Source organism: Myxocyprinus asiaticus, chromosome 27, assembly GCF_019703515.2.
Source record: "Myxocyprinus asiaticus isolate MX2 ecotype Aquarium Trade chromosome 27, UBuf_Myxa_2, whole genome shotgun sequence".
Taxonomy (NCBI): Eukaryota; Metazoa; Chordata; class Actinopteri; order Cypriniformes; family Catostomidae; genus Myxocyprinus; species Myxocyprinus asiaticus.
Window position 1 is genome coordinate 26,815,972 of NC_059370.1, and position 21,471 is coordinate 26,837,442.

The 21,471-nt window shown below is 43.6% G+C and overlaps 1 protein-coding gene across 3 annotated transcripts in view; it reads left to right on the forward strand.

The window, feature by feature from the left end:
* The window catches only part of LOC127417685 (glutamate receptor 1-like), a 131,151-nt gene that overhangs the window by 64,663 nt on the left and 45,017 nt on the right, over nucleotides 1–21,471 (forward strand). For all 3 annotated transcript variants that reach the window (XR_007893310.1, XM_051657840.1, XM_051657841.1), the window contains exons 6-10: nucleotides 7,167–7,325; nucleotides 7,683–7,850; nucleotides 9,210–9,314; nucleotides 9,543–9,653; nucleotides 18,323–18,529. Coding sequence is in view for 2 of the 3 variants with exons in the window: in XM_051657840.1 (XP_051513800.1) it covers nucleotides 7,167–7,325; nucleotides 7,683–7,850; nucleotides 9,210–9,314; nucleotides 9,543–9,653; nucleotides 18,323–18,529 (750 nt within the window). In the remaining variant the exon portion in view is untranslated. The remainder of the gene's footprint in view (nucleotides 1–7,166; nucleotides 7,326–7,682; nucleotides 7,851–9,209; nucleotides 9,315–9,542; nucleotides 9,654–18,322; nucleotides 18,530–21,471) is intronic.

Sequence of the window (21,471 nt, forward strand, 5' to 3'; positions counted from 1 at the left end):
CACTGTGTTTGCACATGCAAACGTGTGTGTGCCCTTGTGTGCCTGCACGGATGTGCATATAAGAGTGGATGCCCTCAGTGTCCAAGCCTTTTGGGTGAAGGCTAGTTTCTATAGTAACATCACCAACTCACTGCACCACATTTACAGGGACATGGAGTGGAAAGATACAACTCTCCACTCAGTTGAGAGATATGGGTACCTGAGAGGAGAGGCTTCCTATCTTACCTCACAGTATAGTATAGTCTAGCATAGCATAGAATATACTTTAGTATAGCATAGCATGCCATAGTATAGGATACCATAGTATATTATAGTATAGCATAATATAGCACAGCTTAGTATACAATTGTATAGCATAGTTTTTTACTGTAGTATACTATTACATCCCCTAGGGGTTTGGACACCAACCGTCAGACCAAAAACCCAGAAAGACCAAGATCATGGATCTAATGTTTGATTTATTGGAATAAAAGGTTTTAAAGATTGTAAAATAGGGAAATAATCAGCAGATATTTTGGCTTCAGGATGATTCCTGGCCCAAAACAATAAATAAAACAGCTTCAAAAGACAAAAGAGAATATAACTAACCTGAAAAATAAAATAAAAATACAATTAAATTAACCTAACTTCACTAACAAAAACAGAACAAATTATATTAAATACACAAGGAAGGCCACCCCTACAAATCTAACTGCTTAACACCAAATCAGACACTATTATTGAAAAGCACAAATGTAAAGAATTCTCACAATTCTCAAGCACTAGTTGTTGGTCTGGCTGCTGGTGGAGAGCATGGAGAAGTCAACCAGCCCAGAGTCACAACCGCTTTCATTTGGCAGGCAGCAAATGGGTTTTATAAGATGCACAATCAGGAACAGCCAATCACAATCGTTAAGGTGGAGCAAACAATTTGCGAATCAGCGGCACCTGGAACAGACACACAGAGCACAAACGGAACACACCCACTCACAGACAGCGAGAGAAAGAGCAGAGCACAACAGCAAAAATAAACAAAACAACACGGAACGTAACACCCCCACCACCAAGAATCAACACATCCTTGATTTACCTTGGGTTACTGGACAATGTTATTACGAACACAGAGAAAGGCAAATCCAGTTTTTAAACAATTTCACATTTCTGCAAACCATCACTAGACACAAAAAACAATACACATGGTCAGTGACAGAGGCAGCTGGAGCAACGGAGCTTTTAGACTCCCCGCCATTGACTGAACATTATTTTGACACACACATTTTTCTATTCATGTCAGTAGTGCAAATCAAATAATTGGTCTCACTGAGTTTTAACTCAACTACATAAGAGCCATAAAATCTTGCTGCTGTGCCATATTGGGTTAGAAAATAAAACGAATAAAACTTCACCTTTCTGAAATGAATAAGAAACAAGAGCCTTTAAAGAGTCTAAATATTCGGCAGACGAAAATGAAGCATGAACAAAATCGCAAGCGTGATACAAATGTTCACAAAATGAACTCACATAATTTAACACTGCCATCTCAGTGGATTCCCTAGACATCCACTGCTCTGTCAAATTCTTATCAGGGCTTAACACAGTGTCCAAAAACTAAATCATCCAGACTGAAACCTAACGACTCTTGCAGAGTCTCACCGACTGTAAAGCAAACAAATGCAAAAGCACGACTAGACTGAAACCGAGCTCAGGCTCAAAATTGCTGGTGACCACTTTCGCATAAATAACCCATTTTCTCAATAATAGGTTACTGACTTCTCTACTGAAACATCTTTCTCAGCAGCAGAAGTTCGGCAATGAGCGAGAGAGGCATCCCATTTTTGGTCATTGACAAGTGTCACCTTGTCAGTGGACAACAACTGGTCAATTTCTGCACCAACAGTGGTGGACAGCGACTCTGAGCACTTGCGCTCACGCAAATCAGGAGATTAATGCACTGATGAACTTATAGTCAAGGCCAAAAAGGTATCAGAAAGATCAACCTTTTTAAGACGCGACTGTGACCGTGTAACCATGCAAGCAGAACACACAGAAGCGAGTTCGGAAAACAAACCTAAGGAATTTTTGTGTGGAACATCAGTTAAAATATCATTAACACAGGACATATTTTTGTGAATGGCAATATGCTGTCAAATGTAAACGAAAGATTTCCCTTTTCACAGGCAAACTCCATGAAGGTCTGATTGGCTGTTTTAATATGTTTGCAGAATTTTTAGGAAGCTGTAAGCTTCCGGAACTAATTCGTAAGCTTTAAGTTCAGAAGCTTTCAAAACATCGTAATTGAGGCTATCATCAAAGGATAACACAGCACAAACCTGTGCTTTTCCACACAGTTTGCACTGGAGGAAAAGTGACCAAATGTCTTTGGGCCAATGCAAAGCGGCAGCTAGCTCTCGAACATGTTGAAGTAAGAGTCAACCTCAGTGTCTCTAAACATTGGGACTAAACGAATTAGCCTACTGGCATCAAAATCGCTCGAATGAGTAAGTGGAACAGGAGAAGCAGTATTTGGAGCAACAGGCTGAGGCGGCATAGGAGTTTGTGGAGCACTCACTGGTGACATGGGAACTGCACGCACTTTGAGCTTCCAGCTCGCACTGCCAGAACTGCAAAAGCTATGTAGAATGCTCTTGGCGTTTAACTTCCATGTCAAGCTCTTTTGGCAAGACTAGTCAGACCCACAAGTGGATAAAGAACAGCACTCACGTCTCCAGATGACACCCAGTCTCCACCTTTTTCCTGGAGGTCTTACTGGGGAAACGGATGTGGGTGGGACTCTCGCTGGAAGTCGTCCTATAGCATTCCCTAGCTCTGGCCACAGTCATTTTTAGACCCTATTTACGGCTTGTAATAAGACACGTTTTGGATGGTCCAATTGCAAATGGTCAGCGCTAACTATAGTTGTAAACGGGGTGCAAAATGTTTTGTGATTGGATCACAAAAACACATACAGAGAAAAAACAGATAAAGAGAAAAACTACATTGCATTTGAGGTTTAAAACACCATCCTGATGTGTCCCGGACGTCAGCGAATCACCACCTCTCACTTGTCAATCACTCGCCAAACAAAAGTTTAAATTTACGTGCGGATTTAAAAGGAAATAACCTTCCGATCTGAAAACTTGAAAAAGCGATTACATACCCAAGGATGAGAACTTCACGGCTCTTCCTCAGTGTGTCTGTTTGATTTGAACATGCAGGGGGGTGACAAGATGACAAGCACACACATCTGAAGTTGAACTAACACAGGTACTCCACTAAAACAACCGATAATTTTGCTCGAAATGTTGTGTTTGTGCTTAGATTAAATCTCAACTGCATCTGGGAGAAACAGTGCACTGGTTTTGTTCATGCTTTCTTTGTCTTTATGACTTTTTTGCAGTTTATTATCCTTCAGTAACACACTGATATAGTGATTGATATATGTCCTCACAAAATCATACATGCTCTCCTCAAAATCCCATCACCGCAACGAAAGAATGAATGGACATAAGCCGCTACAACAACTCTGTTTACTTGGCAACAGAAGTAACACCCATATTTCTCGCTAAGCATCTTTGGACGTAGGAAAAGGTGGATAATACAGTATAATATAGTATAGTATAATATGCAATATATAGTATTGCATAGTATAATATACTATATTATATGATAGTATTATATAGTGTAATATAGCTAAATATAGTATAGTATAGTATTGTATAGTATAGTGTAGTATATTATAGGATATCTTCAAATGATGTATCACTGACAAAGGCTGTTCTAGTTATTTTCTTGTATGTTAAATCTGAAGTGTGTTTAGGGCAGGACTATTTGTTCAACCAATGGCAGACAGGGTTGAGTGTCCAGGAAACCCTTTATGAAATTTTTTCAAATCTTTTTGGTATGCTAGTGGCACAGAAATGGCACACTTCAGGTTTAAAGAGACACATTAGTCATAAAGCACATTCTGACAGCAGCTCATGAGACTTTTGCTAGACTGGTGTGATTTGAGAACTAATGAGAACGCAGGTGTTCTCACCCAAAATTTTACATTTCTTAATTCAATGAGTTTGTGTAGGATTGTATGGTCAAAATCCTTTACTGTAATTTTAAAGTAGGAGGGCTGCCTACGCCTGAAATGGAGAATAATCAGGCTAAGCAGAGGGAGAGTGGGAAATAAAATAGAGGAGGACTGACAAAATCAGTCAAAAACCTAATCAAATCCATCAGGCACATACAATTGAATGGCATCATTAAGGGTGCTCTGTTCCAGGAAAGAAAGGATGTCACTGTTGCTATGAGAGCAGATAAACGACATGAGAGGGAATGCCAAAAGACTGTGCTGCCCACCAAAAAATAAATAAATATATAAATAAAAGGAAGACTCAGCCGATCACAAGAGAGCAGCAGCAGTGGCAGTGCTTCAAAAAGCAGCTTGCCATTATAATCAAAGACATCTGAAATGACTCCCGTTCCTGTCCTCATTTTTCCTTCATCTTCTGTATATTGCCTCCAGACCCCTGGAGTTGCCTATTATGTTTAACCAGGCAGTCAGGTCACCTGCTGTACTATTTACCATGTTGCCCTATCTCTGTTCCCCAGCTACTGTAGAGAATTCTATTTCTGACACTTGTAGCCATGGCTTAGTACATATTGTACAGTATGTGTTCCAGTATATACAACATGTTAATTGGTTCGCTGGTTAATTCTATCCTGTTAGCCTTGATTATGATCTAGTGTGTTTACCCATTGTTTGTAATTAACTCTGGTTTCCAATAAGTAATATTTTGTTTTGGCCATATTAATGTTAAGCGCTGAGGATAGTCTTTAATGCTGAAATGCTTGCTTTAAATGTGTATATTGTACAACTCTTCAGTAAAATAAATATGATAAATGTGCCTGAAGAATTTATGGGTAGTTGACAGAACATGTCCATGAGTTTTTTTTTTTTTTTTCATCGATCAATCAGCATCAAGATTTCAGGTTAAATTGTATATGAACGTATTAGGGAAAGAATATATTTTAGATTCTGTAACTGGTCATCACTTCTGAAGCATATCATCATTTTGAATCATTTTGTCTTCACTGGTTAATTTTAAAGGGTCCTGTTGTGTAAATAAAAATATTTTTAATAGGACAAATATTCTTAAATAGTCGCTCAATATATATGAGGTACTAAAAATTGCATGCATAATAATAATAATAATAATAATAATAATAATAATAATAATAGTAATAATAATAATAAAAGAATGAGTATAGCATGTTACACCACTGGACATGTCAACTTCCCAAATGTAATTAATTTCAGCAACCTGTATATTTATGGCATGAAATTTCATAATGTTTCTTCATAAGCGTTTCAGCTTTTTGAAATCAGTAAAAGCTTTTTTCCCTTTTTTTTATAAATTACTTTGTTTTTTCCTTTAATTTTGTATAAACCCTTTTGTATGGTGAATGCCAAAATAAGCTCAAAAGTCTGTTGTAATCTTGAAAACTTTGCCATGTTTTAGACTCACAGAGAGCATTCCATTTTATGCTCATGATGACATGTATCCCAGCGGCACAGTAAAAGCACACTGTATGTGCAGTGATGCATAAAGCCTGTGAATGTCTGATTGCCTTGTTCACTCTCAATGTAGAGAGTGATGAGGTTGTGAAACAAAAGTGTTTGACAACTCAGCCCTGAGGCCAACTTTGTGATAGCAGTTCCTCCATACAGTTACAATGAGAGCTCTCCCACTGGAATAGCGGGTTACAGGAGAATATTATATGATATGTGATGTGGCTGCTGTATTTCTGAATTGAATGATAATAATGTACAAAAAAGTAAAAGAAGAGAAAGAAAGCATTAAAAACTGGCACACAGTTTCTCATAATTATAAGCAAACATGACATTTAGAGCAGAATTCTGAGTTATTTTAGAGCAGTACCTATTTTGTAATGTCAGTAGTGGTTTTAGCTTGTATGGAGCCGTGGGCGAAACTCCCTTCAGCATTTCTCATCTCAGATTAGTCGCCAATTCAAAAGGAGATGAGCTTGAGTCATGTAGTGTACACTAGGCTTTAGCAATGCAGTTTGTCTTGCTCCTTGTCCCTAAAACTATATATGTTCACAATATTTCTCCTAATGGCAAAGTAAGCTGCTAAATTTAGTGTCCTTGCTTGTGCAGGTTAGAGTGTTTTCTCAGGTGTGGAGAGTGGGTAGGCTGCTATGCTCTGGGGCAGCTTATCTCAGCTGATTGGATTGTGGGAAAAAGCCTAGAATTACTAAATAGAGCAAGTCGGATCAAAGACAGACCTCCAGCAACCTCTCAAGATGTGCCTCTGTTTTTGCTATAAATTCCCATTCATAGCCCAGGCATTTTCCGGCACAGCGTCGGATAAGAACCAAGCTTTGTTGGATAACCAGCCTCGGTGGATGTGAAGGATTAGCCTTTTTCATTAAGTGATTGACCCAACCATTCTTTCCGTTATGGTTTTAAACCCTACATTACATTTGAAAGCACTCCACAGGCCTGGCATCATGCCCTCCTTACTGCACCTAACCAGAAAATTCAACCTCCTTTTCTTATGTTGGAATTTTATTTTTTTTTTATTTATTTTTATTTTTTTGCAGTTGCAGGGTTTTCATAATTGTAATTTATCTCTGAGTGGTTTCTGTTTTCATTTTAGTCAATAACCTACAGTACACTACATGCAAAAATGTATGTGGATACCACCTTCTAATTATCAGGATTGGCAATTACATTTACACCCACTGCAAGCCAGTGCATAAAATCTCGTATACATTCATTTAATCTCAACCTTTTCAGTAAAATTGGAATATTTTTTTATTCCAGCATGACAATGCTATTTGCAAATGCGGTCCATAAGAAATGGTTTACTGAGTTTAGTGTGAAAGAACTTGACTGGCTTGCACAAAGTCCAGAATTGAACCCCATTGGTATGAATTGGAACACTGACTGTGAGTTAGGGACCATTGCCCAAAATCATTGCTTGACCTCTCGTACCTGAGGATATAGTGATTAGGCTGGAAGCTGTTATACCAGCAAAGGGAAGACCAACTCTTGGTTTTGCATGTATGTTTATCTTGTTCAGGTGTGCACTTACTTTTGGCCATGTATTTTGATTAATATGATTGATGTTTGGTTGAAATTGGATTCTAATCTCTTTATTTACTTCCTTTAGGGTTTTCTGGACATCGACCTGACAGAGTTTAAGAAGAGTGAGGCTAATGTAATAGGGTTCCAGCTGGTGAACTACGCAGACCCAAACATCAGCAGGATAGTGCAGCAGTGGATGGACTTTGACAACAAAGATGCCAAAGTTCCTAAACGAGGACTGAAGGTGAGGCACTCAATGGACTACAGCCTTTCAACACACTACATTTAAATAATTTACAATGTTAAGAACTGATCCTGACATGAAAAGAAATTAAATGAAAACTTTTTTAAAAACCTGAAAACTACATGCAATTAGGAAGCTGTATAATGAATCACAGTAACATTTGCTGAAAGCGCAATTGCATTACCTCAAAATCTAATATACAAAAAGCCTTTTGTCCTTTCTCTGTCTGAGACACTCCATTTATTTGGGTTATGAGAATGCTATTTAGGCACACGCACAGATTCTAATATCAAATATATTATAGCAAAGTGCACTACTCATTTTTCTCTCTGCATTCCCTGTGCATTCTTGGTGCAGTACACTGGAGCTCTCACATATGATGGGGTCAAAGTCATGTCCACAGCCTTCCAGAATCTCCGTCGGCAGAGGATAGATATTTCTCGCCGTGGAAATGCTGGAGAATGCCTGGCCAACCCACCAGCACCTTGGGGCCAAGGCATCGATATTCAGCGAGCACTTCAGCAGGTATCTAACCCTGGAGGAATTGCACATGGATACACTTGCATACACACATTTTTGAACTAACACTATTGCTCCGTTCCAAAACCAAGTGATTTGCCAAATTTACAATTAACTGCCCACACTATTTAAGGACCGAGTATACTGCGTTTTTATGCATTCTGGATTGGATTGCATACAGTCAACAGCAGGTGCGTGTGCTGATGATGAGCACAAATGAGGACTGTCCGCATGTCCAGAAAAAACTTGTCCCCACACATAATCAACCAAAGTATACTTTGGCCTAAACACTACAAAATGACAGTAGTGCAGAAGTATTTGATTCGGGCTGCAATTTTATATTACATTCAGTGATGACAAGATAAATTGTTTAGTGTAAACTGTATAGTATAAAATTTTGCTGCCTATGTTAAGCCTTCAAAATCAGTCTCTAATGAGGTTCCATCATGGCAGCTGCCTATGTAGGCAGCAAAGCAAGGCAACTCACTAGGTTTCGATACAGAGTTAATATGTTCGCAAACATAAACTTCCCCATCTGTAAGACTGTCATTCCTTCTAATTTATTCTGAGTGTCCAGAATGACACAATAAGGAAATTACATCTTTATTTTATCTTGTAAAGTTCATTTTGATTCACCAAAGAGACCATCACAATCAAATGTGACATAGGAGATAATAAACAAAGCCAATTGGTAATAAACATTTATGCTGGTCATAACAGAACATGACAAGTTGTATTTGTAAGTGAAATGTTAGGAAAAGGGCACCTGGCTTTGTTGGGTTACCCTTAGGCAGGTGTTTGCCTCTCTGCCTCAGGTGTGGTATGAAGACACAAACACAAAAGATGCAAGTTGGCAGGCAGGCTGGAGCAGATTTTGTTAGAGGTAACCAAATATGATTTATTGGAAGACTTTGGAAATACCCTGTGTTCGAGAAGCCTTACACAAAATTGGTATTTTCTCCTTTAGGAAGCTCGTGCATTTTACCATACCACTTATAAAATAGAAGTCTGAGGAAGTCCAAAGCAATCTAGTAAACTCAGTGTGTACTAAGAGTTGCCCTCACAGAGCTAGGCTCTCTCTCACAGTTGCCTGAGGCTGTGTCTGAAGAGAGTCTGATGTGTGCTGGACTGAGGGAATTTGGTCCATCTGCTGAGGGGCTGTGGAGATTGATGTTCAACTCAGTCAATTAACTCCATCATGTGGCCTGGGAGACATTCAGTACTGTACACAAAGAAGAGGCGCTGTGAGAGACGCACACCCTTCAGTGGAGGAGTACTTGAGTTTTCTGAAAGAAAGAAAGAAAGAAAGAAATGAATTTGTAATGTCTTTGTCGAAAATAAAGACATCTTCTCATTTTAACTAAGGTTCGGATCGAGGGCTTAACGGGACACATTCAGTTTAATGAGAAAGGACGACGGACAAACTACACTGTCAGTGTGATGGAACTCAGGCCGACAGGTCCAAAGAAAGTAAGTAGTTAAATATCAGACTAAGAAGCCTGTTTCACACTTCGCTGATGGATTTATTTGTTTATAGTTTAAATAAAATGTTTTGAAGCTCCATTATGGATTTCACTTCACAAATCCAATCAACCTCTGCAGACCTCATATACTAAATTAGCTCTGTTTCATGTAACATCTCCTGTGAGTTATCTTGATGGTGCTTAAGTTCTTGTCCCTGATTTGATCTTTTCTCAGGTGGGTTACTGGAATGAGGATGAGAAATTTGTGAGCACGGCAGCCTACATGCCCGGAAGTAATGAGACTTACGGACTTCAAAACCGCACATATATTGTTACCACTATTCTGGTATGTCTTCCCTACATAACATATGCAGGTTACTGGTTGTTCCAGATAAATTGCTACACTTTTACAGCATATTAGATTTTTATGACCCCATTATTCCTGTCTTAAAATGCTACATAGTATGTAAAAAGCAGTACATTAAATAAGTAGGAAGGTCAAATACTACTGATACTATAGTTTAACCATACTAACATGATGTGCTGCATTTGCCAAAAGTACAACCATTGGACACTTTGACTATAAGGCCACTGGAGCCATCAGGAAAAATTGAAGTGATCTGTGAGCTGGCTCTTTTCAAGTGTAAGTGCTATAGATACAATTAAAGTTGTTTCTCATTGTTAAATTGACTGTATTTTTTGTACTCGTACAATTAGACTTTCCGTTGTTAACTAGCAGGCTAAAGCTAACACAGGTTAACAAGATTCCCACACAATGGAAAACATTGTAAATATCAGGGAATTTTAAAATTGTGCTTTTCAGATCAAGAGAAGTCATGGAAATTAACAAAATCTTCAATGTCAAGGAAAAGTTGTGAAATTTATTTTGTGAATTTAAATAATTTTAGTTACGTTCAGCTCTAAAATATTTCATCACCTACTGTAAATGGTGCTCTTGCTCTTGTGTAGAGTAAATCTAGCTTGCAAGCCATAGTGTTGTCCAATTTATGAGCGAATCCTTCTTATTTTTTTATCCTTCTTATTATTGTCAGTTAATTGGTTGAAACGGTTCACAATGCAGTCCATTTTCCATGTATCTCATGTGGAACATACAAAAGAAGCTGCAACTGTTTTCTGTATATATATTTTTTTTCCTTTCTTCAAATGTTTTTCAAATAATTCCACTGCCGTCTGATGCATCACCTCCATGTTTTTATCTCTCCGTATGATGCTGGTAATTCTATACTGTGCAGATAAAAGCATGAAGGCTATTCTGTGCTCTGTCTGTAATGAGACATTACTGTACCTCAAGCCATGGTGTTTTCATCTTATACTTACCTGGGATTGAATTGATAGCTGTGGACAAAAGATTAATTTTCATTTTCTCTACCTTCATTCAGCAGAGATCCTTAGCTTAGCATGTGTTTTAGCAATTCTGTTGCAAGTTATGCTTCGGTGGGCATTAATTAACCTTTGATATGTGGACTGCCCATCTCTTTCCCAGAAAGGGCAGAGCAAGTGGACCGGTCTCTGATGGAGGGACGTGGGGGGAATGAGTGATAGAAAAGAGCTAGTAATGGATCAGTGGTGTGGGTTAGGGGCTAAGCGCTCACAAGGGAGTGGGATGGATTGCAGTTAATGCTCTGAACTATGCTGTTTGTCCTGCTGAGTCAGTTTATTATAAAGGCTGGGAAAAGTTGCATCATTGCAGGTGTTCTAAAGAATGGTCTCATTCTCTAAAAGACAGCTTGTTGGCCATCTCGTAGGGCTACATTAGCAGGAAATGTGGTGCAATAGTGCGGGTCTGTTTGTAAGATACATTGCAACCACAACTGTGTTCAGTTTTTTTGGTCATATTGAAGCATTTGTAGATATAACACAGTAATGAGGCTTTTAGCATTTTATGTTTTGTTTCTGGAAAAGCTTTTTGGAAAACTTTTGTTCTATATACTCTACTCTTACTGTCTCTTGGCAAAAAAAAAAAAAAAAAAATATATATATATATATATATGTATGTATGTATGTATATATATATTTCTCATTTGCTTTCAGTTTTGAATCTGTGCTGCACAGCAGTGGTTTCTTTTTCTTTCATTCTTTTTTGTTTTCTTTACTTCTCTTTTCTTTACCTCCTCTTAGTGGCATGTCACAAATCTTGGGTGTTTCTCTGCAGACCATAAGACAGGGCCCTGACTACAAGTAGTGATGTCAAGAACGTCTCTGTTACTGTCGTAACCTCCGTTCCCTGATGGAGGGAACGAGATGTTGTGTCGATGAAGTGACACTAGGGGTCGCTCCTGGGAGCCCCAGACATCTCTAATCTTTGAGAAAAGGCCAATGAGAATTGGCAAGTGGAATTTGCATGCCACTCCCCCGGACATACGGGTATAAAAGGAGCTGGAATGCAACTTTCAACTGAGGAGCTGAGACAAGGTCCCAGCCCATTCAGTGGGTAGTTCAGTGTTGTGGCAGGAGGGACACAACGTCTCGTTCCCTCCATCAGGGAACGGAGGTTACGACAGTAACCAAGACTTTCCCCTTCTGTCACTCTCTCGATGTTGTGTCGATGAAGTGACACTAGGGGTCCCTATACAAAACGCCACGACTACTGAACTGTGTTACGTGGACTCGCGGGACGAGACGGGCAGACCTCTGTGTGTCTCGTAGCCAGTGCACCCGGCCGTCACGTAACCTCCCCCAACGCTCTTGTGGGCGTCAAATGGTCCCCTGCACCTCAGGGACAAGTCGACTGCACAAAAAAATGAGGACCGGCTGGCCCAGCCACAGCCTTTTCTCTTTTTTTTTTCTCTCCAAAAGGAACGAAATTGTTCAGCAGGGGGCCATATAAGATCCATGTCGGGGGGTGTCCCTCCAAAGAGGAGGACACCGCAGAGACTACACCCCACCCAGAAAGGGGGGGCTTTCAAGTGGAAATACGTCACATGGTCTTACCGAGTCTAGTCGGAAGCATGTCATGTGGAAGGGTCCCGTGGTAGATCCTACCCGAGGGGGGAGGAGTTTCTACAGACACGGTGACCAACGGCAGAGGGCGTCTGACCAAGGAAGATGCAGTTTACCAACGGGGAAACCACTTTGCGGAAAATACTTCACATGGGGTTACCAATGGGCACCTACCCCAGTACAGGGCCTAATTAGCACACATACTGGGCCGGCGGTGAGTTTCTCCGAAAATTCGCCAGCCACAGGGCTAAGGAGGAAGGACATCCAGGGTCCACACTTTTGTGAATGCGACTGGGAGAAAGAGCGCACATCTTCGCCTCAAGGGAGGGGAAAGGCACTATGCGCAAGCGGTACACCCGGCCAGCTGTCCCAAGACTTACCTGTTTGAACCTGACAACACACAGGATGAAACTGGCTCAACCCGGAGGTTGTAGAACCTCACAAAGCTGTTAGGTGTTGCCCAGCCCGCTGCTCTACAAATGTCTGCTAGAAAGGCGCCGTTGGTCAGAGCCCAGGAGGCCGCTACACCCCTGGTAGAGTGGGCGTGCAGCCCCACGGGGGGGCACGTCCTGGGCGTGATATTCCAGAGCAATGGCATCAATGACCCAGTGGGCGATCCTCTGCTTGGAGACAGCGCTTCCTTTCCGCTGTCCCCAAAGCAGACAAAGAGCTGCTCGGAGCTTCTAAAGCTCTGCGTGCGATCCAAGAAGATGCGCAAAGCACACACCGGACACAGCAACACCAAGGCTGGGTCTGCCTCCTCCTGGGGAAGTGCTTTCAGGTTCATCACCTGATCCCTGAAAGGGGTCATGGGAACCTTGGGCACATAGCCCGGTCAGGGTCTCAGGATCACGTGAGAGTCACCCGGGCCAAACTCCAGGCACAGTTCGCTGACAGAGAACGCCTGCAGGTCCCCTACCCTCTTGATGGAGGTGAGCGCCGTCAGGAGGGCAGTCTTCAAAGAGAGCGCCTTTAACTCTACTGACTCTGGGGCTCAAATAGAGCTCCCTGTAGACCCCAAAGGACCACGGAGAGGTCCCACGAGGGAATGGGGCGTGGTCTGAGGGGGTTTAACCTGCTTGTGCCTCTCAGGAACCTGACAATCAAGTCGTGCATTCCCCAAATACTTACCATCAACTGTATCGTGATGTGCCGATATAGCGGCTACATACACCTTCAAGGTGGAGGGGGACAGCCGCCCCTCCAGCCTCTCCTGCAGAAAGGAAAGCACTGATCCGACTGCGCATCTCTGGGGGTCTTTGCGTCAGAAAGAACATCACTTAGCAAACAGACGCCACTTCAGGTCATACAGGCGCCTCGTGATCATGTCTACCACTGCCGGTGGTAGGCCACTTAAGTCTTCCGTATCCCATCCAAGGGCCAGACATGGAGATTCCAGAGGTCTAGTCGCGGGTGCCAGATGGTGCCCCGTCCCTGACAAAGAAGGTCATTCCTCAGGGGAATTCGCCGGGGGGGCTGTCGCGAGGAGCGTGAGGTCTGAGAACCAAGTCCGGGTGGGCCAATAAGGTGCCACTAGGATGACCTGCTCCTTGTCCTCCCTGACCTTGCACAATGTCTGTGCAAGTAGGCTCACTGGGGGAACGCATACTTGTGCAGCCCCAGGCGCCAGCTGTGTGCTAACGTGTCTCTGCCAAGGGGAGCCTCAGTCAGAGAATACCAGAGCGGGCAGTGGGAGGATTCCCGGGAAGCGAACAGGTCCACCTGCGCTTGACCGAATCGACTCCAGATCAGCTGGACCACCTGAGGGTGGAGTCTCCACTCTCCCCTGAGCGTGACCTGCCACAACAGCATGTCCTCTGTGCTGTTGAGGTTGCCCAGGATATGAGTGGCTCGCAGCGACTTGAGCCGCTGCTGACTCCAGAGGAGGAGACAGCAGGTGAGTTACGACATTCGACGAGAGCGTAGACCGCCTTGGTGGCTGATGTACGCAACCATCGCTGTGTTGTCTGTCCGGACCAACACGAGCTTGCCCCGGATCAATGGCAAAAGCCTCCGCAGGGTGCGCAATACTGCCATCAACTCGAGGCAGTTGATGTGCCAACACAGTCACAGACCAGTCCAAGGGCCGGCGGCTGCGTGCCCACTGCACACGGCACCCCAGCCACACTTGGAGGCATCCATTGTAACCACGACGTGCCTGTAGACCTGCCCTAGGTGGACTCCTGCCCGTAGGAATGCTAGGTCAGACCAAGGGCTGAACAGATGGCGACAGACCTGCGTGACGAGCACGTGGTGTTCTCCATGGTGCCATGCCTATCTTGCGACTCGAGTCTGGAGCCAGTGCTGAAGCGGTCTCATATGCATCAACCCGAGCGGCATGACCGCCGATAAGAATGCCATATGCCCCAGAGACTCTGAAAAGATTTCAGTGGGACCGACGTCTTCTGTCTGAACGTACTCAGACAGTTCAACACCGGCTGCGCACGCTCGTTTGTGAGGCATGCCGTCATTGAGACCGAGTCTAACTCCATACCAAGAAAAAAGATGCTCTGAACCAGGGAGAGCTTGCTCTTTTCCCAGTTGACCCGAAGCCCCAGCCGGCTAAGGTGCATGAGCACCAGGTACCTGTGTGCACACAACAAGTCCCACGAGTGAGCTAGGATCAGCCAGTCGTCGAGATAGTTGAGAATGCGGATGCCCACTTCCCTTAGCGGGGCAAGGGCTGCATCTGCGACCTTCGTGAAGGTGCAAGGTGACAGGGACAGACCGAAGGGGAGGACCTTGTACTGGTATGCCCGGCCCTCGAAAGCAAACAGGAAAGCAGGAAGGATCTGTGTCGAGGTAAAACTCAGACATGGAAGTACGCATCCTTCAGGATTACCGCCTTGATGCCGGACGCTCGCTAGAATGCATTTCTGCGTCAGCATCTTGAACGGAAGTCTGTGCAAAGCCTGGAACTCGCAGGTCCAAGATTGGCCGCAACCCGCCGCCCTTTTTAGGTATAATGAAGTAGGGGCTGTAAAACCCCTTCTTCATCTCAGATGGTGGAACAGGCTCGATCGTGTCCTTCCATTGGAGGGAGGTGATCTCCGCGCGCAAGGCAGCGGCGTTCTTGCCTTTCACCACAGTGAAGCAGACGCCGAAGAACCTGAGCAGACGCCTGGCGAACTGAATCGCATAGCTGAGTCGAACAGTCCTGATCAGCCAACGTGATGGGTTGGGGAGTGTGAGCCATGCCCCCAAGCTCCGTGCGAGAGGTACCAATGGAACAACTGTGTTGGACGTACCGGCGGGCAGGGCCTAGTGACGGGGTGGAGCCTGAGGTACCACTTGTGGCCGTGCCGAGTCTAAAGACATCAAAGCACTTACCTGGCTCCTTGTGACTACCCCAGGAACGGCCTGGGACGGGGAGGAAGAAGTGCGTCCTCGTGACCCGTGGAGACCATCACATTGGGAGCAGACTTGTGTCACAGCTGGGCGCACGGGGGAGGAAATCACGCCTCCGGGGCGCTGAACCTGCCAGAGAGAAATGGTGTCCGGCGGTCGTGATATCAAAAGAAAAGGAAAATAAGGATTCTCCACCCAACCCTCCATCGGGGGAAGGAGTGGTATCTTTACCAGCTCCTGAAGGTGAGTTCCTGACTTCCTGGGCTGCCCATCTCAGCGGCGCTTCAAAGCCTTCCTCGGATACTTGGTGGCTAGCCGTGAGACGGGTGGCCCCCCACTGGGGCGGGCTGCGGTGGAGCCGGTGTTACCTCCGCAGGAGGACGCCCTTGGCGATGAGCAGACGGGGTGCAGGGCCTCGAGCCGCGCCGGGGCAGGATATGTTGTATGGCCTCCGTCTGCTTCCTTACCGTCGAAAACTGCCGTACAAAGTCTCCGATGGCGTCGCCGAATAGGCCAGCCTGGGAGATGGGGGCGTCAAGGAATCATACCTTGTCAGCCTCTCTCGACTCGACCAGGTTGAGCCTAAGGTGGCATTCCTGGACCACCAAGGTGGACATCGCCTTCCTGAGAGACCGCGCCATGACCTTCGTCACCCGGAGGGTGAGGGCGGTTGCCGAGCGCAGCTCCTGCATTAATCCTTCTTTAAGTTCTTTAAGTGCCTTGTCTTGGTGCACCTGCAGGAGAGCCATGGCATGCAGGGGGAGGTGGCACGTCCAGCAGCGCCGTAGGCTCTACCCATCAGTGATGACGTGAGCCTACAGGCCCTGGACGGGAGCCTTGGATGACTCCGCCAGGTGGCGGCGCTCTGTGGGCACAAGTGCACCGCGACCACCTGATCCACCCGAGGAATCGCTGAGTACCCCCTCGCCACCCCACCATCGAGGGTAGTGAGAGCGGAAGAGTTCGTGAATCGGGTGCAGGCAGTAAAAGGTGCCTGCCACGACCTTGTAAGCTCTTCATGTACTTCCGGGAAGAAAGGAACAGGGCAGAGCATGGCCGTGAGCGGCGCTCCGGCCCCAGGAACCAATCATCGAGCCGCAAGGGTTCGGGGGGGAGCGGAGGGTTCCACTCCAGCCCGACTCTCGCGGCTGCCCGGGCAAGCATGGCCGCCAGCTCCGCCTGCGACTGGACCACCGTACCCGAGGGTGGGAGTGCAGCCGAGTCTTCTGCATCAGTCATGGCGAGCCCGCTCTCCGATGCTGCAATGGATATCTCATCCTCTTCGCAAGTTCCGAATGAGGTCGCGAACCTGCCCTGAGACGGGCCCACGGTCTCATCCCAGAACCCGGCCGGGGCATACAAGCATGCAGGGGAATGGGAGGTCCATGGGGGGTTACCCAGCAGAGAAGCTCCCATTGAAGTCCCCAAATCACCCCCAGTGCTAACCGACTCAGCCTCATACCCGTAGGTAGAAGAACCGAGACGGGGAGACGCTGGGGTGGCTTTCTGACGAAAAAAACCACAACCGCAACGTAGCCATTCTTCACCTAAAAAAAGAAAATCCTGTCATCATTTACTCACCTTAATTTTCAATCAAAGTGAATGGTAAGAAAATGATGACAGAATTTTAATATTTGGTAGAATTATTCCTCTAATTCCGCCATGGAATATATATGGCAATTAGATATGCCAATTAGATGGCTTCTGTGCCACCAATGCAGTGTGAAATGCCCCGCCCCCCATGAGACTGCAGGAGTGTCCTGTACAGCAGTGTCTCCCTTTACACTCTCTTTACACTGTATTATTGTTCATTGTGAGCTCTTTGTAAAAGTTCTTGTGTGGGTTGTCACTAGGGCCTCAGGTGCCATGTGTGTTGTAATCTCCTCAGAATGTCCAATCTTTCTGAAATCTCACAATTGAACAGCTAGCTCATATTACAGGCCATCCACAAATAGAAGCACCCTACACTTTCTACCCAATTAATTGCCTGTCTGTCCGTGATGCACAAGAAAAGCCATCTGAAAATAAACCTGTCAAATTCGCCATGTTCTTAGTAACAGACCACTATTTCCTCTCTGCTGTGTCAACCATTTCTTCCCCTCTCAGTGTCTTGAAATATGATTTAAGTACCTTTCCCGAATTCAGAACGTGAACATTATGCTTGTATCTTACTGTTTTCCCAGTTGATAATGATATTTCAGGTATGTTACCCAAAAGTAAGGTCCAAAACTCTGAGATCACATAGAATTTTGTTGTTGTTTTATTTTTGTTTGTCAGATCACCTGAAAAAATGTCTAGGTCACCAATCAAATGTTAGTTAATTTGTGACATTGACCATGCTAAGCCCTTTGAAGCACACAATATGCTTTTTCTAACATTATCAAATCATTCTGGATAACATGGATCATCAGATTTAAAAAAAAAAAAAAACCTTGTGTAGTCCATACCAGCTCAAGTGCATGCTGTCATTAAAGCAAAAGGGGAGACATACCAAATACTTAGAAATTCTGAAGTTTATGACCATTTTTCAATTAAACTTTTCAACAAATTGTTATGCTGATAATATAATTTATAATGTGATGTGTATTAATTACAACAAAAAAAAATGCAAAATAGATGTATCTTAACAAGTGGTTTCAGACTAGTTCTGGACCCAGTTGTATGTTTCTATTAACTATAATGTCACCTTCTGTGTGTACTGGCTAGGAATCGCCATATGTTATGCTGAAGAAGAACCATGAGCAGTTAACAGGAAATGATAAGTATGAAGGTTATTGTGTGGAGCTGGCCGCAGAGATAGCCAAACATGTGGGATACAACTACTCACTCAAGATAGTGGCTGATGGGAAATATGGCGCCAGAGATCCTGATACCAAGATGTGGAACGGGATGGTGGGAGAGCTTGTTTATGGTGTAAGTAATACTTATTTTTTTCACTACATTACAAGATCCTGACCTGAATATACATGCATTACTGTAAGGGCAAATGCTAAAGAATAAAATATATTTCCATTGGTTATTGTATGTCACTCTGATACAGAAATGTTATGGTTTTTGGTTTTAAACCAAGTACTGAGAAATCATCTAGGTTACTATGGTAACCCTGGTTCCCTGAAAAGTGAAGGAGACGTAACGTCGATGAGTCGATGCTAGGGGTTGCTCCTGAGCCCCCGATCTCTCTGAGTGGTTTTCCATCATGTCAAATTCATTGGCAGATGTCTTTCGAAGATGTCTTCTCCTCAGAACTCATGTCATGTGAGGTAATGAACTGTTTGGAGAGAAGACTGAATTCACAGTCCTTTGATCATGGTTATAAAAGGCGCCACCAGCAGGGGCACCTTAAACCGATCAGAGGAAGAGTTGACTCTATGTGGAATCTAGGAGAAATTAACTAGATTAATGATCACCATAATTGTTTTATCAACATTGGGAAGCAATTAAGGTTATAGAAAAAAAGGCTTACCCATGGGGAGCGCTTTTAAAAATGGGAGACAGGAAGGGAATGCTTCCTGTGTGTAATCTATGAAAAATTCACCAGACTAGAATGATTACAATAGCTGTTTTTCTGTAAAGATATTTATGGTAATAATAAAAAAGGGCTCGCCCATGGGGGAGCCGCTTTCTTATAACAGTTAGAAGAGACTTCTACAAAATGGGTAGTGTACAAAAATATTGATGCCACTAGAGCAGTATTAAACTGTTATTCTTCTTAACACCCGAGAGTTGTTTTACCAAACGGAAAACAACCTTCTATGTGGTTTAAGAGCGAATCCTTACAAAGGCATTCATGTTGTAACTAGCCCGAAAAGGGGAGTCTACAAAGTTTGTCACAAGACACTTGTTTCAGCACTACTCAGCGCTGATGAGAGCTTAGTTTCCCTTAACAGAAAGCACCTGGGAAGACAGGGAGGAAACGTCTGCTGTAGATTATAAAATCTAATGAAAGTGTTTGGGGAAGCCCAACCTGCCACTTGGCAGATGTCCGATAAGCCTTTTTCCCATTCCCAAGAGGAAGCCATACCTCTTGTGAAATGGGCTTTAACCCCCACAAGGCATTCCAAGCCCTGTGATTTGTAAATTAATAGCATCTACAACCCAGTGAGACAGCCTCTGTTTAGAGACTGCTCTGCCTTTGGACCAGCCTCCAAAGCATACAAGGAGTTGACTCAACAACCTAAACTGAAACGTATGCTCAATTAAAATTTGCAACGCTCGCACTGGGAGAGTGTATGCAATAAACTTTCTTCCTCCGACTGAAAAGGAGATTCAGAGAGATCGGGGGATCAGGAGCAACCCCTAACGTCAACCCATCAACGTAACATCAAGTGAGTGATTTGAAAAGTAATCATTAGTGTACTGAGAAAACCAGAACTCATTCAGATTGAGGGGGTTTTAATAATTGTGACCAGAAGTTTTCATTTTTTCACGCAATAATAATGAAAGTAAATGAGCTTCTGAAATTCAGGTGGAAAAGGAAACAAAGAAGAGGTTAGAACAGGTCGGCTCTGTATTTACTATTACAGAAAAACACAGTCACCCACTCAAGTCTAATTTATTTGTCCACATTTACACAGTATTAGTGTTTGGGTTGCACATAGCCTCTTATTAAGATTTACATAAGAAAAGCAATTGTAATAAAAGTGTTTAGATATCGTAACACCTGGTTAGGACACTGTGTTATCAGGCATACTTATGTTCTTCTTAGCCAGGTGTCAGGTTGACTTTGCTGGTTCATGAGTGCTGTGAAAAAGTATTTAGTATTTAATCCTGATTTCTTCTGTTTTGTGTAAATCTAACAAAGACAATCTGAGTAATCACAAAATACAGTTTTTAAATGATAATATTATTTATTGAAACAAAAATTTTTATCCAATACCAATTGAGCCTGTGTGGAAAAAGTATTTGCCCCCTTAGTCACTAAATCCCCAAATCTATAAAACTGCATTCATATGGGGTTCAGCTGGACTAGACACACCCAGGCCTGATTACTGCCAGCACTGTTCAATCAAATCAACACCTAAATAGAAATTTTTCAGCAGCATGAAGTTTGCTAAAAGGTCTTGCCCAGTAGCACACTATGCCAAGGTCGAAAGAAATTCCAGAAATGATGAGGAAAAAGGTGATTGAAATACATCAGTCTGAGAAGGGTTACAAAGCTATTTCAAAGGCTCTGGGATGCCAAAGAACCAGAGTGAGAGCCATTATCTCCAAATGGAGAAAACTTGGCACAGTTGTAAACCTTTCCAGATGTGGCCGACCTTCCAAAATTCCTCCAAGAGCACAGCAATGACTCATCCAGGAAGTCACAAAAATGCCAAGGACAATATCCAAGGAACTACAGGCCTCTCTCGCATCAATAAAAGTCACTGTTCATGACTCCATTATAAGAAAGACACTGTCTAAAAATGCCATCCAAGGAAGAGTGGCAAGGCAAAAACCACAGCTAACCCAGAAGAACATTAAGGCTCATCTGAATTTTGCCAAAACACTCCTTAATGATCTTTTGGGAGAATGTTCTGTGGACTGATTAGTCGAAAGTGAAACTGTCTGAAAGACAGGGGTCCCGTTACATCTGGTGTAAATCAAACACAGAATTCCACAAAAAGAACATCATAGCTACGGTCAAGCATGTTGGTGGTAGTGTGCTCGTGTGGGGATGCTTTGCTGCTTCAGGGCCATGGCAACTTACAATAATTGAGGGAAACATGAATTCTGCTCTCTACCACAAAAAAGGAGAACATCTGTTCATCAATCCGTGAGTTGAAACTCAAGCACAACTGGATTATGCAGCAAGACAATGATCCAAAGCATAGGAGTAAGTCCACCTCTGAATGGCTCAAAAGAAGCAAAATTAA